The sequence below is a fragment of the Puma concolor genome, chromosome A1 (genome assembly GCF_028749965.1).
Source record: "Puma concolor isolate L17-30 chromosome A1, mPumCon1.1.hap2, whole genome shotgun sequence".
In the NCBI taxonomy this organism is placed as follows: domain Eukaryota; kingdom Metazoa; phylum Chordata; class Mammalia; order Carnivora; family Felidae; genus Puma; species Puma concolor.
In genome coordinates, this window is record NC_141667.1 from 136,483,054 (window position 1) to 136,500,718 (window position 17,665).

At 39.3% G+C, this 17,665-nt stretch overlaps 1 protein-coding gene across 1 annotated transcript in view; it reads right to left on the reverse strand.

Annotated features, from left to right (window-relative positions):
* LMNB1 (lamin B1) overlaps positions 1-17,665 on the reverse strand; it is a 57,231-nt gene that overhangs the window by 21,461 nt on the left and 18,105 nt on the right. The window contains exons 2-5 of the mRNA XM_086705135.1: positions 7,210-7,366; positions 6,458-6,583; positions 3,427-3,597; positions 1,471-1,596 (exon numbers count right to left, since the gene is read on the reverse strand). Coding sequence (XP_086561261.1) covers positions 1,471-1,596; positions 3,427-3,597; positions 6,458-6,583; positions 7,210-7,366 — 580 coding nt within the window. The remainder of the gene's footprint in view (positions 1-1,470; positions 1,597-3,426; positions 3,598-6,457; positions 6,584-7,209; positions 7,367-17,665) is intronic.

The window sequence follows — 17,665 nt, forward strand, 5'->3', positions numbered from 1 at the left end:
AGCCTCTTGGGCAAGGTATTTAAACTCACCTAGATCTGTGTCAGACTGAGTGAACTCAATCACTTCTCCGCCTTTGGCCTAAGATTATGTGCGGACTGAGTGAACTCAAAGATCCTTGTAGTCCTATTGCTACATGAAAACTTCAAAATACTGTCAGGACAAAATAGGTCTAAAATAATTTTTTAAATTATGTCATGAATAATAAAGTACACAAAACAAGCAATGTACAAGTTTCTTTCTTTTTTTTTTTTAATTTTTTTTTTAACATGTATTCATTTTTGAGAGTGAGAGAGATAAAGCATGAGCGGGGGAAGGGCAGAGAGAGAGGCAGACACAGAATCAGAAGCAGGCTCCAGGCTCTGAGCTGTCAGCACAGGGCCCGATGAAGGGCTCGAACTCACGGACCGCGAGATCATGACCTGAGCCAAAGTCAGATGCTCTACCCATTGAGCCACCCAGATGCCCCGCCCCCCGCTTTTTTTTTTTTTACATTACCCCATTTTATGTAACTCACTGTTTACCTTGTTTTCTAAATTCTTGCAAAAAAAAGTCTTCAGTTTTATAATCAGAAAAACATTTTACTAAAAATAATAAAATAAAAATAAAATAAAATAAAATAAAATAAAATAAAATAAAATAAAATAAAATAAAATAAAATAAAATAAAACGGAAGGAAAACTTGATCAAGAATAGAGTTTATTCTTATGGGGAAAATTTAAAACAACAAAAATTTCCTCCCTGACGGGAAACGGAGGCTGAAATTACTTCCCAAGTAATTAAGGTGAGCGGCAGATTATCAAAGCATTCTGCATACTTAAGTAGTCGCTTGTGTACTTTGTGTCCACATCAATACCACGCGTACACTGAGACCGGTTTCGAGCGGCGTCCCCACCGCCTGGAGATGCACCTTCAGGGCCCCATCACAACTGGGAGGCACTTCGTCAGCACAACCAGCAATGTCATCATTTGCAACTTAGGTATACTGACGAATGAATCAGTTGCTAAATTCTTAATAGGCAACTAATGCTACATCTGATGACCCTAATTATTACGTAGTTCAAACATTGAGAGAATCTGTCCAAAATCACAAAGCATTTACCACTCACAAAGAATTTTTGCATGTTTTTCTTATTAAGGCTTCCAAATGTGAAGAAAAAGGATGAGGCTGCTAGATGGTTCAGAAAATCTGGGTCCAAGGGGTAAGCCCTAGAAATAAATCAGCATGTCACTTCCTAAGGGAAACCTCTTCAGTTCTGGGTAATCTATTAATTTAGGAGTAACAGTCCTACCCAGGGGACGTTTATGTAGTGCAAAATGAACAAACCAGGAAAGCCCCGTGACACAAGAGTGTAGAAAACTACGATGCTCTCTGCACAATGACATCAGGCTGAGCCAAGCAGGTGGACGACAGTGGTCAAGGTGGCCTTCAAGAGCAGCTTACATTATTCTTGGAAGAAGACACTTACTAACCTCTTTCTGTAGATTGGAAAGCTGAGACGAAAGGCTCTCAATTCTCATACGACTTTCCATCAGCTCTTCCCTGGCACTGTTGACAGTAGAAGTATTCATCTCTGATGACAGTCTGGCATTCTCCAGCTAAAAGAAGAACAAACAAGAGTCAGCCTTATCTAGTGACTTAGAGCAAACAATGAGGAAGTATGATTCATCTCAAGGCATTTCGGTTCAAACCTAAGCCCTACTAGTAACTGGCTGATGAAACAGGAAAAGCATCATGAAGTTTGCTGGCATGGTATGAATTATCTTACACGTCTTTCTGACTTTAGGTTCAATTCCCAACATATGAGCTTAATAATGGTAATACATGAGGTTCTCTCCCCAAAGTTTATTACTTACATATTTTACCTATTTCTAATGTGTTAGGTAATACTGCTAATGAGGAGACTGGGTACTAGCAACTTAATTGTGGGTGATGTCTGTAGAAAAATAAACATCACATATCTCTAACCCACCAAATCTAATTAGAGAAGATAAAGCCAGGGGCGCCTGGGAGGCCCAGTCGGTTAACTGTCTGACTCTTGATCTCTCGGCTCAGGTCATGATCTCACCGTTCGTAAGTTCCAGCCCCACATGTGGCTCCAAGCTGACAGTGTGGAGCCTGCTTGGGATTCTCTCAAAATAAATAAACTTAAAAAAAAAAAAAAAAAAAAAAGATAAAGCCAAAAGCAGAGAGTACTAACTTATAGATTATTTCCCACCAAGTAGAACACTTCCTTTCAGAAGCAAAATATAGCCCCTTAGACAGAAACATCCTATTTCTCCAAATGCCCATAGCATTCAGCTCTGCGTGTGCCTCAGACACATTTTTCTGACGTTGTTAGTCTGTTGGCTCCCTCTGGGGACACAGTCTATGTGACGGACGAAACCTACGTTATACTTTGGCTCCTTCACTGCCCAGCACAATGCCTAGTATGGAGTATCAGACAATTCAATGTAAGGTTTCAAAGATCCCTCCCTTTCACTAGCCAAGGACTACTTCAGAAATGAATTCAAAGCAACATCAACAGTTTGAGGCCATTCAACAGAAATTATATTCAACATTTCGATGACCTTAATTTTTCTAAGTCTTCCACTAACTCTTTTTAATCAAATCATTTACATTTCACACACTGGGATAAAATCCTTTATGAGGAAAGCCTACACTCATTGGTGTTAAAGATTTTTGCATGATCTGCTAACACAAGTGGAAAGTTTCTACAGTATTTTTAGATGAATAATGGCGGCAGAGGAAGAAATACCACACTTCCCATTTAGCCTCTGTTCAAAAAAGCTTGAGTTGTGGTGGTCGCAACCAATGCACAATGATGCCATGCAAGTCAGAACGAGGTGCCGTCTGACATTCATTCGCTGTTAAATGCACATGTAGGACAGCATGATTAGTACTGGCCACGGGGAGGGAAGTATTTTCAGAAGGCTTGGGTTTAACTATTAAGACACAACTTACCTCTATTAAGAAACCCTTACCCCTGATATGGGTGAAATAACCCTACTTTCTTTGAATAATTTCTAGTATCATTTACGTTATAGAAAACTTTTTTAAAAAGTCCATTTTCGAGGCGCCGCAGTGGCTCAGTCGGTTAAGTGGCCGACTTTGGCTCAGGTCATGATCTCATGGTCCATGAGTTCAAGCCCTGCATCGGGCTCTAGGCTGACAGCTCAGAGCCCAGAGCCTGCTTCGGATCTGTGTCTCCCTCTCTCTGGCCCTTCCCCGCTCACGCACTGTCTGTGTCTCTCAAAAATGAATAAACATTAAAAAAAACTTTTTTTAAGTCCATTTTCTATTTTCATAGAGACTAGAGGAACTCATTTAGGAAAACTAGAACAAGGCAACCATCAAGTCATATTCTTCAGGGTGCCTGATGCAAGGGTTCTCAGGACTCAAGCCCGTGCTCACAGGAGACCGCTCACTTTGGCATGGTAAGTCTGCTCCAGCTCCTCCTTGTACAGCTTCACTTGGGCATCGTGTTGCTCTCGCATCTCGTGAAGGGCCTGAGCCAGCTTGTACTCATACTCAATCTGACGTCCAGAATCCACCTCCACCAAGCGAGTTTCATGCTTCCTCCTGGTCTCGTTAATCTCCTGGGGGAAACAATTACACGAAACCAAGTTACCTACCGCGGCTGCACTAGTACCAATCCAAGCAACATCTGGGCCACTTTAAGTGTTACACGCTAACCTCCCTTTGTCTCTCCTACAGCGGGCAGGTGAAAAGACCTCGCTTTTGCCTTTGCTTGCAAAGGAGATTTGTGAGATGGAACTAATGACAGAAACGAGAGCCCTAAGAATTTTGTGTTTCTTTTCAGTGGCACAGCTATATACTTCTCTCAAGACCAGGAACGGCGTGAAGACTTACAAAAGTACCATGCAACCATGGATTAACTATGTGCACTGATTACCATCTGTCTTTCTACACTGGTGTAATGATGATCCTCAGGACATCTCTAGAAAAAACCCACGTGAAAAGTTAAACTTGCCAACCGGGGCAACTTTAACTACAAGATTTATGTATAATAAAACTATCTACTTAAACATACTAAGATGCAAGCTAATTTATGTGACTTATTTTAACAGCTGGTGCTAAGGTATGAATATCAACTGATATGAAACTGTACTAACAATGGGGCACCTTGGTGGCTCGGTCAGTTAAGCGTCCAACTCAGGTCACAATCTCATGGTTTGTGAGTTCCAGACCCACATGAGGCTCTGTGCTCACAGTGCAAGGCCTGCTTGGGATTCTCACTCTCTCACTCTCTCCCCTCCCTGCTCACATGCTTGCTCGCTCTCTCTCTCTCTACCAAAAAGAAATAAATGTTTAAAAAAAAAAAAAATTAACAATATTACTTTACTCTCTCAAGTACATATGATCATTCACTATTTAAGATCAGAAATAGTAGGCATAATCCTTCACTTTATGTTATAAAGAAGTATCCAAAACTAGGATGCCTAGAAAGACAAGTCCCAAAATAAAACCTCCATTCCAGCTTCTAGCGCTGGAAATACAAAAGAGCTGTCTTTAATGGCAATAATTCAAGAGGCCACAAGAGGGGGATATAACCCACCGACATTTGTTTTTGTGTCCTCTTCCTGCACGTGGTTCCCTATGCATTTCCTCATCTTCCTTTTAAATGTTCATTGCAGAGGAAAATGCGCTTGACAGAATCTGAAAACCAGGGTTCAAATTCCAGTTCTGTCTCCCAGGGCTGACATAAACTTGATGAAGCAAATGACACTTAAATCATGAAAACACGCAAATGAAAGGTTTTTAGTTCAACAAATACTAAACACCTACTGATTTTGCCCTTTGTCTACCTCCTTTCCTCCTCTTCCTGTTTTTCATCTTCCTCTTTCTCGCCTCCTAATCCTTAATTGTTCATAGTAAGGAACTTAAGTATAATTATTGAAAAGTATTATATCCTCTGTTAAAAACATGAATATTTTACATTCATTCTCTCATAAAAGGCAAAACCCAAAATATTCAAAGATGCTATGCAACCCCCAAAATACTACTTTTTGTTGGTGCCATTTTTCATTTATTATTTTATGTAGAATCCGTGACTTGCAAAGGAAAAAACAATACCCTATTCTTGGTTTAAAGATGCAGGAGTCCACACACAGCATAAAAACTAAGTAATGATACACCATCGGCAATTTTATCAAAACAAAACAATAATGTAAGTCAACTTAATATAAAAATATCTCCATTTATAAAGCAAAGCTGTAGTTAACAATTAAATGACAGCATTCGCTATAATCTTTACAAGGAACTACACAAAATATTCCACTTTGATGGTCACCACTCTTCTAAGAAAAAAATAGCAAGTATTAGTATTTCACTTTTAAATAAATGACTCAAGAGTTGTCCAAAGTCTGTTTGCCCAGTAAGTGCACTGTGCCCCCCATACCTGTATGTTTTAATAGCATGTAGTTACAAAAATAGTCAAATTTCTATTTTATTATTTTTTTCGCCAATTAACAAAAAATTTTAAGTTCCACACTAATTCCCCATTTTTTACATCACTGTTAACAGTTTTCAAAAATTATATTACCTCTAAAATCATGAAGTATTTAATTGCAGGTTCCATATACCCTGGGTTCATTCCAATCCTCTTCAATTTTGAGAAAATATACGTACATTCCCCGTTCTCTTCAATTTTATTACTTGTTTTTTGGCAACAGCTGCTACCTTCCCCAACCAAGGCTTGACCACAGAAGTCAAGGCTTGTAAACAATATTTTAAAATATACATATATAACTGTAAATGCTGTGGGCAGCCTGCCTTCAAGATGATCCCCAATCTTGATTGCTGCCTCCTGACAGTCACACCCTTGTAGAATCCCACAGTGCATCATGGTTGGTCTGTGTGGTAAGAGAGTGATGGTACATCACTCTGTGGGATTAGAAAGGTTATAGCAGATAATGAGGCTTCTGTCTTGCATTCTCTCTTTCTCTCTCATCATGAGCAGCCCCGTGGAAAAGCCCAAGATGAAGTGACTCTTCATGCCAGCAACCTGTGCATGAGCTCAGAAGCGGTTCCTCCGTCCAGGATGAAAGCCTGACGGCAGCCTCATGAGAGACTCTAATAACAAGGCAGTTAGTTAAGCAGCTCTCAGATTCCTGACCTTCAGAAACTGTGACATAACAGAGATCTGTGGTTTAAAGTTGGTAAATTTTAGAGTAACTTATTAACGAAGCAACAGATAACTAATACAAATGCTTAAACAGGTTGATATTAACTGCTATGACCAAGCCTCTATGAATCAGATAAAGTGAAATCCTATCTGTTTATCTTAAGAGTTTGAGTTCTTACATACAACATTTCAGCAGCAGTGCCTTGAATAATTCATCTAGAAAACCCCTCCAACTTTATATATATATATATGGTTAGAACAAATCTTTTAGGATCCCCCCATTTCTTACAAAAACAAAACTATACAGTTACCTCCTCATACATGTTTTTACGAAACTCCAGGTCCTCAGTAAGGCTCTGACAGCGATTCTCTAAATCCACTTTAAGTAAAGTTTCATCTGCTAACTGTTTCTTGGCAGCAGCTAAGGAGGCTTCCAACTAATATAAGGGAAAAAAATTGATGAAAATCACAAAGCGATTATTTAGTAATGAATTTAATAGACACCTATGGACTGAATCTAATCAAGTCTTAAAACTTCCGTATCTCTTATCTTTATCTTCTCTTTTACCAATATATGAGAGTCTCTTATTACAACCTTTATCACAGAACTGTGTAGTCAACTGCTGGTCCCACCCAGAACGCCACACCAAAACCTCTCAGATCTGGTAACTGCCAACGAGTAATAGGCACATACCGATGATTTTTACCACTACTTTCATTTGTTTCCTGCGTGTGGAGCAGTGGTATGAGTTTTTCTTTTCCGATCTTACAGTTTGGTGCAATAACGAAAGAGGTTTTGAGAGCAAAGATAAGCATAAGCACAACAAAAACGAAAAAGAGCACCAGTAAGATCTGCATGACCCACAAGTGCAATGACTGAGAAGCGAAGATACTTTGTATGTCAGCTGCGTTAAGACTATCTTTCAGGTAAGCCACAAAAAAAATCATGATAAATTTTAAAAACAAAAAATATTTTCAAATTTAATTCAAAACTCAATCAATCAACCGAGTCGGATGGAGCAACTAAACTCCCAATATGGTTCAAAGGCAGAGTTTGCCTTACCTGGGCAATCTGATCCTTCAGATCCTCCAAATCTGCCTCTAAACTTTTTTTGTCACCAAGTGCAGTGGCCAGAGCTGCATCTTTAGAATTCAATGCTGCTTCATATTCTCGAAGCTTGATCTGGGCTCCATTAAGATCCGATTCCTTCTTAGCATAACTGTAAGACATTTAAAGGTACAAGATACCAAATTATACCCCTGACTTGAAGCCTTCCCCCTCCTTGCTGAAGGGCAAACAAAAGAAGATGCAGTTTAAATAAAGGCTGCCATAATCTACTAAAATTAGATGAGCAATTCAGGAGCACTGCATCTACAACTCTGGTGGATAACAACATTCTCTTTCAATGCCTTTCCTTCCATGATTACTAATGATTCTAGGTCAAAAAAGAAGTCCATAAGGCCATTGTTCCAAAATCTTGGCTGTCACTAAGAACATATGCCCTTCTTGTTCTATAAGGAGACACTACATATTTCAATAAGAGAAGATGTTTTTGAAGAAATAGAAAAGTATTATTTTAAAATACAATTAATATGGGGCGCCTGGGTGGTTCAGTCGGTTAAGCGGCCGACTACGGCTCAGGTCATAATCTCAGAGTCCGTGGGTTTGAGCCCCGCACTGGGCTCTGTGCTGACAGCTCAGAGCCTGGAGCCTGCTTTGGATTCTGCATCTCCCTCTCTCTGCCCCTCCCCCACTTGCACTCTGCCTCTGTCTCTCAAAAATGAATAAAACGCTAAAATAAATAAATAAAATTAAATTAGCATTAAATCCAAGACCCACAGGACACATAAATCAAGATATACAATGAGATTAAATAAATGAAAATGAAGTTATTTTAAAAAGCAGTTTTATGACCTGAAAATACATCATATAGAAATCTTTTAATTTACTTTTATTTGAAGTATAGTTGATACACAATGTATTAGTTTCTGGTGCTCAACACAATGATTTTGACATTTATATTCATTTACAAAATACTTATTACCATGATACGTGCAGTTATCATCTGTCACCATAGAAAGTTGTTACATTATTATGGAGCACATTTCCTATACTGTACTGTACATATCCCCATGGCTTACTTATAACTCGTTTGTACCTCTTAATCCCCCTCACCTATTTTACCCAACCCCCATCCCCCTGGTAACCATATTAGTTCTCTATATCTGAGTCTGTTTCTGTTTTATTTTAGGCAGACACTCCCTCAATATTACATAAGAACTAACTGATCCCAGGCTTGCAAACACTTTCCATTTCTTACAGAGGCGATTTTAAGATTTCCCTAACTTAGAAATAACGGCTTCCCTAATATCTCGAGGAAATACTATTTCAGTTTATACTATTAACCCTCCAAAATGAGATTTGAAGTTTCTCTGTCTTCTAAATTACATCACTTTTCATTAAATGAAGTTCTATATTATAGAATTAAGGCTCCTTTGGATATATTTTGTCAAATAATTATATTTTAAAGGAAAGTATTTTTTTCATTCCAAACAATTATTAGGCACCAGGAAAGCCTCAAGACCAAAATTCTCCATAACAATTCTTAATTAAACTGCTATTGTCGAAGAACGTTTCTACAAGTGATGTTTGAGAATGGTCTAGAAGAGGAATCCTTAGTTAACAGGAATTTTTAAATTAATCTTATACTACTCAAATAAAATGGAAAAAAAAAAACCTGTCCAAAGTATTCATCTCTTACTCGTTTGGTATCATAGAACAACTATATATATAAAATCTCATCAGTCCTTTCCCAGTAACTTTTTTCCTAAATTCTGTATTTTTAACAAACCACAAGATGGCATCCTTTCACTGATGTCTTGTTCAGGAGAGGGGAAAAATTAGTTGTTAAAAAGCAATCCCATACAGTCATTAATTTAAAACAAAAATGCTTAGTTCATACAACGGCCAGGTTCTAAAGCAGAGAATTCATTAGAACAGAATCAGTGTTCGTGAGGAGTTCTGTCCCACATAAATGAGCAGAGCTGGGCAGAAACACGTCATAAAACATGATTTAAAACAAACTCATATTTTACAGATTATACAATATTCACAAAAAATACTGGCTTGCTTAACAATCACAAAAAATTCTACTACACTATCTTTGTGCGTGCGTGTGTGTGTGTGTGTGTGTCTGTGCATAACACGTGGCTTATTTATTGCTGAGTGAGTGAATAAATTAAGGGGCTACAGACTGAGCCCACATTTGGGGCCTGGGGTTGGGTGGTGGCAGAGAGGGCCTTGGTAAGATTCAGGCTGGGCGTGGGGGCAATGGGCAGAAATTGCCACAGGTTCTGAAAGACTGAGTCTTGAGAAGGGCGGGGTCTGCCCCTGCCTGGGCAGGGAAGGGGTCTTACCCGGTAACTGACCAGGTCTGTAGTCTGGGGTCACAGCCTGTGAGGCCAGCCCTCCCTGCCATATGCCTTATCCTGTGGGGCCTGTGTGGTGGGGGACTGCCTTGTCCCAAGGGGTAAGGGGCTCCAAGGACAACCAGGGAGCAGGGGTGGGGTGTTGCAAGCTGACGTTTAGAAGCCTGGCCAAGTAGGAGCCTGTGAGGTCTGGCTAGAGGCAGGCCCAAGGTCCAAGTATCTCCGCACCCCCCAGTATCCAGTGTGTGTGTGGGGGGGGGGGGGGGTACTTTGGACTGGGAGAAGGAAAGCCTGTCTTTCACAGGCACGTGGCCCAGGCCAGGTTGCTAGGAGGACCAGAACTGAGTGTCAGTTGTATACTCACAGTATCTATATTAGGTACTATTAGGTACCAGTATCTAATATTTAAATCTCAGATCATTATGTAGTGCTTCCAAATGTGGTACCTCTTGGCAGGAAAGAGAACCTGTGCTTCCCAGAAACCAAACGGTCTACCAGAAAGGATACTGAATTTTTTTTTTTAATATGAAATTTATTGTCAAATTGGTTTCCATACAACACCCAATGCTCATCCCAACAGGTGCCCTTCTGAATACCCATCACCTACCCCCCCCCCATCAACCCTCAGATTGTTCTCAGTTTTTAAGAGTCTCTTATGGTTTGCCTCCCTCCCTCTCTTTTTTTTCCTTCCCCTCCCCCATGGTCTTCTGTTAAGTTTCTCAGGATCCACATAAGAGTGAAAACACATGGTATCTGTCTTTCTCTGTATGACTTATTTCACTTAGCATCACACTCTCCAGTTCCATCCACGTTGCTACAAAGGGCCATATTTCATTCTTTCTCATTGCCACATACTATTCCATTGTGTATATAAACCACAATTTCTTTATCCATTCATCAGTTGATGGACATTTCGGCTCTTTCCATAATTTGGCTATTGTTGAGAGTGCTGCTATAAACATTGGGGTACGGGTGCCCCTAGGCATCAGTGCTCCTGTATCCCTTGGGTAAATTCCTAGCAGTGCTATTGCTGGGTCATAGGGTAGGTCTATTTTTAATGTTTTGAGGAACCTCCACACTGTTTTCCAGAGTGGCTGCACCAGTTTGCATTCCCACCAACAGGGCAAGAGGGTTCCCGTTTCTCCACATCCTCGCCAGCATCTATAGTCTCCTGATTTGTTCATTTTAGCCACTCTGACTGGCGTGAGGTGGTATCTGAGTGTGGTTTTGATTTGTATTTTCCTGATGAGGAGCAACGTTGAGCATCTTTTCATGTGCCTGTTGGCCATCCGGATGTCTTCTTTAGAGAAGTGTCTATTCATGTTTTCTGCCCATTTCTTCACTGGATCATTTGTTTTTCGGGTGTGGAGTTTGGTGACCTCTTTATAGATTTTGGGTACTAGCTCTTTGTCCGCTATGTCATTTGCAAGTATCTTTTCCCATTCTGTCGATTGCCTTTTAGTTTTGTTGGTTGTTTCCTTTGCTGTGCAGAAGCTTTTTATCTTCATGAGGTCCCAATAGTTCATTTTTCCTTTTAATTCCCTTGCCTTTGGAGATGTGTCAAGTAAGAAATTGCTGCTGCTGAGGTGAAAGAGATTTTTTCCTGCTTTCTCCTCTAGGGTTTTGATGGTTTCCTGTCTCACATTCAGGTCCTTTATCCATTTTGGGTTTATTTTTGTGAATGGTGTGAGAAAGTCGTCTAGCTAGTTTCATTCTTCTGCATGTTGCCGTCCAGTTCTCCCAGCACCATTTGTTAAAGAGACTGTCTGTTTTCCATTGGATATTCTTTCCTGCTTTGTCAAAGATGAGTTGGCCATACTTTTGTGGGTCCAATTCTGGAGTCTCTATTCTATTCCACTGGTCTGTGTGTCTGTTTTTGTGCCAGAAAGGATACTGAATTTTAAAAATCACACCCATTTTATAGGCTATGGCATGTTCTATTTATTTCACTGATTTAATGGATAATGAAACATGCACATTTCCAAATTCAGAATGTTACAGTGTAAATGATAGAAACCGTGCAACATCTTGAAAAGTACAGGAAATCCAAGAAGTCAAAAGTAAGATGGTGCACTAGTACAGGACTAGAATTTGGTGAATTCTGCAACAACAATCAAGACCAAAGAGTGGTGGAGTAAAGCGGATGGATGAGAGGAGGATATACTGATGTGTGGTACCTTGAGCCACCCAATGGTACCAGCCGAAACTTGGTGTCAAGTTCTTAGCTGCTTATACCATTGCCAATCTGTAAAAATATAAATTATTCCATTACAAATTCTTTCTTAAAGCTCTGTCACATTAGTAATTAGGCAGAAAAGAAGTCAGAAGTTGAAAATGTGCTTAAAATTACAAATAAAAGCTTTATGTGCCCGGGTACAAGATGAAAAAGGAAGAGAGTTAAATAACTGCACCTTGCACCTATCTTATATTACCCTTTCCATACAAACTCGTGTTTGTGGATGTACTCGGCTACTTCAACAGACTGAAACTCTTTCAGGGCAAGGGCCATGACTTACTACCCTCTAACTTCTACACAATCTGTAGATAATGACTGTTTTGGTAATTCTTAAAAGAAATTCCCCCATACAGTCCCCAGAAAAACTCACTCTGCTTTTTCCCGCTATATAAAAATACCATGTTTTTTCCTAGAAGGAAAAAATAACTGTGATACTTCTATCATCTCTACAATTCACATTACCAGAGGCCCTCCCTATCCCCTTGCCAATTTCCTAGGCTGGCTGTATCATAAGAAAATTATTAAGATCACATGCAATTTTCCATCTAATAAGCTATGAATCAATGAGTTTTACCTGGCACATGAGCTGCCAATACCAAGGACACATGGGAGCTGTGCAGAAAGCACATAATCTTGTGACAGTTTTCTAACTGCATTATTATTTTTCACTCATTACAAAGGACACAGGAAGTCTTGATCTAATTATCAGTGCTTGGTCAAATTACAAAAACCCGTGGAACTGACATCCTAAAACATAACACATTAATTGACTATAGCCACCACCTAAGCATAGAGTAGCATCTGACGCTACCCCGGAACAAACAGCAACTGAGACAGGAGACCAAAGTTACCAGAAGCTATCGCTTAAGGGCATGGTGGGCATTTTTCTTTGACAATATTTTACTGTTGTTTATTTTTGAGAGAGAAAGACAGAGTGTGGGGGGGGGGGGGCAGAGAGATAGGGAGACACAGAATCCAAAGGAGGCTCCAGGCTCTGAGCTGTCAGCGCAGAACTCAACACGGGGCTCGAACCCATGAACCATTGAGATCATGACCTGAGCTCAAGTTGGACACTTAATCAATGAGCCACCCAGACGCCCCTCTTTGACAATATTTCCTAACTGGATTTCTTCATAGTTGCTGACCTACCCTAAGTTATTCCCTACCTCCAGATAAGGAGACTTTCCTGTGTTTTCATTTACATTCATTCAGCATGTGAATCTACCACTAGAAATATGCACACTGCTAAATATTAAGTCAGAAAACATGCTCGTTTACAGCAGATGCTTACAGATGAACCGAAACTCCAAATGCAGCCCAGAAAACCTTTATAAAATGTAGTTGACACTCTATCGTAATTAAGTACTGCTTCCCTCAGGGGCACCTGGGTGGCTCAGTCAGGTAAGCGTCCGATTCTTGATTTCAGCTCAGGTCATGATCTCATGGTTCCTAAGATCGAGCCCCGTGTTGGGCTGTGCACGGACAGCACAGAGCCTGCTTGGAATTCTCTCTCTGCCCCTACCCTGCCAGTTCACTCTCTCTCAAAATAAATAAAATAAACTTTAAAAAAAAATTGCTTCCCTTAATAAAAATAATATGAATAAAACGAAAGCTTTCATTTCAAGAAAACTTGAATTTCACCAGGCATAACAAGTAACCAGGTCCAATCAAATATATGACCATTAAATATTCAGCTTGACAGGAGACACCTACGTTCCTGTTAATATCCTATAGCAATGGCTCAAGAGTAACAGACATAGTTTCAATGATACAGCATGGATATACTTTCCCAAGAGAACCTAGTACCATTAACTTTTGGGAACCAGCCCTAAAATCTCCTGGGGTCTATCTGACTAACCTGAATGCAACTGCTTACTTGCCACTTTCGGAATTACTCCTGATCACCTTCTACTTACCAACAACACCACTGTACTTCACTGCTTTCACCATCTTGGTTTTTCATCCTACCACCTCTTTGACCTTGACTTGTCTTAGGATCATAATTTCAAACCTAGCTTCTGCACTGAATTACTGGCTCTGGAACTCAGTGCTTGAACTTGCTTCGATGTCTGCACTACCCTTTCCATTTGGAAGATTCAAGTCTCCTACTGAAGTATCCTTCATTTTGTCTAAGTGAACCCAACTCCGACAACCTCCACCAATAAAGAAATGGGAGATTCAAAAATGCACTTGAGGTGTGCCTGGGTGGCTCAGTTGGTTAAGCATTCAACTCTTGATTTTGGCTCAGGTCATGATCTCATGATTCGTGAGCTTGAGCCCCACATCGGGCTCTGTGCAAACATGGAACCTGCTTAGGATTCTTTCTCTCCCCTTCTTTGGTTCAAGCTCACAGTCTCTCTCTCTCAAAACAAATATATAAACTTAAAAAAAAGTTTTTTATTTAAAAAATAAAATGCACTCCATTACAGAATCACTAGAAAATGAATGTTCAAGGTAGCTCTTAGGGGAAATACATCATTACTAGGTAATAAATGTAGAGCACTTTTTAAATAGTCATACTACATACACAGAACACACAGAAAGTGACTGAAGACCTAATAAGCATATGACAGTAACTATTTGAAAATGAATTAATATAATTAACCACTTAAACAGTAACAAAGAACTAGTGTAAAACAGAAACCAAGAAGTAAACTTAAAGGGACACACACTTAGAACATAATCTGAAACTCATTACACAACAGTTTAATTAGATAATGGCAAATTATTGCCCTTCTGTTAACATTTTGTTGGTCACACAGGTCAGTTTGTATCACAAATGCTCAGCTAAATGAATTGTCTAGTTTGGCCAGTAGCACAACTACAAAAAAAATCTTAGAGCTTAACTTTTTTTTTTTTTTTAAATTTTAAGTAAGCTCCACATGAGGTTTGAACTCAAGACCCTGAGATTAAGTCACATGCTCTACTGACCCAGCCAGCCAAGCACCCACCCTGGAGCTCAGCTTCTCTGTATCACCTACAATGTATCTGTGAACAAAGAATCTGTGTTAGTTTTCAGGATAGGAACTATACACATGCTTTGCTTCGGTTTGGTTTCCTTCTGTCACAAGTGCCGTAATTTTCAATGTATTTTCTCAAAAAAAGCCCTTTTGCCCTTGTTCTTTGATTTTCATATATAGAGTATATATGGGTACAAAGAGTTCCATTAAGCAATTCAAAATAAGAGACCCAAATTATAGATGGTCTCTCAGTTGTTCTAATAATTACATACCTAGAAAGGTATGTAGTTTCTGTATGTATGTAAGAAAGTAAGTAAATAAATAAAGTTTCTGGATATTAAATGTCATTTCCATGAAATTCACCAAAGATTATTATGCTGCATATAACCAAGCATGGACAAGGGCAAAAATTTGTGTTCAACAAATACTGAGAGACTTAAGAATATAGAATTGTAAAAGCTCTAAATTTGACAAACAAAACAAAAACAAAACAAAAAACCAGACCAGGAATATTCATGCTTCTAAATAAATAATAGAAATACAAGTATGTGGGGTTTTTTATTACTACTTTAACAGGTCAGGCAAAAGAATAGTGTAAGGAAACCAAAAATAGACCACTCTCAAGTCAGTTTTAAAATCCACTCATAATATTCTACAGCAAAATACTATGCAACTCTGGTGTCTTAGATCACTTCTTAGCAATTGGGAGAAGCCCTTAAAGATTGTCAGGTTCATCTTATAGAAAAATAGACGCTCGAGGCACCTGGGTGGCTCAGTCGGTTAAGTGTCTGACTTCGGCTCAGGTCATGACCTCAGGGTTCACGGGTTCAAGCCCCACAGTAAGCTCTGTGTTAACAGCCTGGAGCCTGCTTTAGAGTCTCTCTCTCTCTGTCTCTCTCTCTCTGCCCCTGTCTGCTTGCACTCTGTCTCTTTCTCAAAAATAAAAACATTAAAAAATTTTTTTTGAAGAACAGACACAACAAACAGATTGAAAATTTTCCCTAATGCACGTATCGTGATACCCTAGATAGAAATGAGATGATAAAAAAAAAATGAAAAATGAACACAAGAAATCCATGCCAATGACACCCCTTCTCTGTCCAGCTGCCTTTCTTAACTCAGCACTCAGCACTAACATTTCACTTCAGGACCATTCTTATTTAGAAAAAACAAATAAATGACAGAGGGTGAAATGGAAAAGCTATTTCGTTTTTCACCTACAGCCAGATAACCCAACAGAAACCATTCTATATAAACCGTTATTTCTAACATAACCACAAAGCAAGGATTTTAAATCCCCCAGAAGAGACCTACTCTACACGGACAGCCAGGCCAAGTATGGCCAGCTGTTTGAGCCCTGTGCTGGGATACACCGTAAGATTCTTCTGACAGTTGTCTGATGGCAGCTGGACACCACTCCACACGACAGCAATTATTCAAGTGACTATCAGTGCAACTTCTGAGGCTCTCTTCACACCTGGAGTTCAAAATGAACATGGCCTTTACCATCTATCTAACCATGGTCTAGGCTTTTTAAGAAAAAATTAACTTCCCTTTGAATTTAAGGTAAGGATTATTAATATACCCAAACACAAACCTTGTCTTTAGTTAAACTCATCTATTTCAAATAACAATGTACTCAAAACGCTGTTAAATAAACATTTGCTCCAATATTCATTCACCAGCTTCAATTCTGTCCCCAAAGTATCTTCCTTTCCAAAGGAAAAAGGAATGTGATCAACAGTAGTTTTACTGAGGAAAATAAATGAATTCCTCTGCAATTAAGCTCAATGTAATACACAAAATCTCTAGAAAGTCATATGATCACAATTTCCATGAACGAGGGTCTCCTCTGGCACAAGTAAAAGGACTAAGATGCTTCTATACAAGCCCAAAGGTTGAAATTAATATTTTTTTGTGGGAGTAAAATTTTGCTAGTTATTCAATAAGCTGAGCAGTCAACAAATTAGCAGGAATCCAATCACAATCAGGCAAAACCTAATTGAAATTAGATTATAATTAGGAAAAATACCAAATAAGACTCAAACTGGACCTCACATCTATTTCTTCGAACGAAAGAGATTCACATAGTTACTTCTGTGCTTGCTTATAGCACAGACTTAGACCTTAAATCCTAACAAAAATTGACTTATTAAGGAAAAAAAAAAAAAAAAAAAACAGTAACCGCCACTGTGTGCCTGACCATTTATCAGAGGGCTTGGAAACCAGCAGTGAACAAAATATAACAAGTCCCTGCTCTTATGGAAGGTATTTTCTGGTAGGCAGAGGCACACAGTAAACACATTTATATATGGCAGAGATAATCAATACTTTGAAGGAAATTAAATCAGAAAAACAAGTTAGAAATTACTAGTATGACTACTTTACTGCTCCTCTATGGGTTTCACACAACCCAATCTTGTAGGAAAATAGCCTCCTGAGAAAATGGTAATCATTAAGTCAATAATTATCTTAGAAGAGCCTAGAGGGTACTGGAAAAATGTACTGATGCAACAGGAAACAAAGTCAGACACTAACCCTGTCCACAAAGAGACTCCACTCTCATGAGGGAATCAATCAATCATATAGAATTGTCTTAACACATCAAATTTGTCGGCAGCCTTCTTGATACACAGCGCTCCAAGAGTACATGATACAGCTTCAGGGTAAAAATGTCACATTAAACAGGACTCCCGAAACTTCTGGGTTAAAACATCACATTACACATGACTCCAGAAACCCAACTAAAACAAGCAAAGGCACAAATTCACAATGACAAAGGCAAAGGGAAAACGACAAAATCTTGGAAGCTGAACATGGACGGATAAGTGAAAATGAGCTTAGCCAACACAAGAGTGCTGAATCCTAAGCCAGGCACAGGGATATCTGAGAAG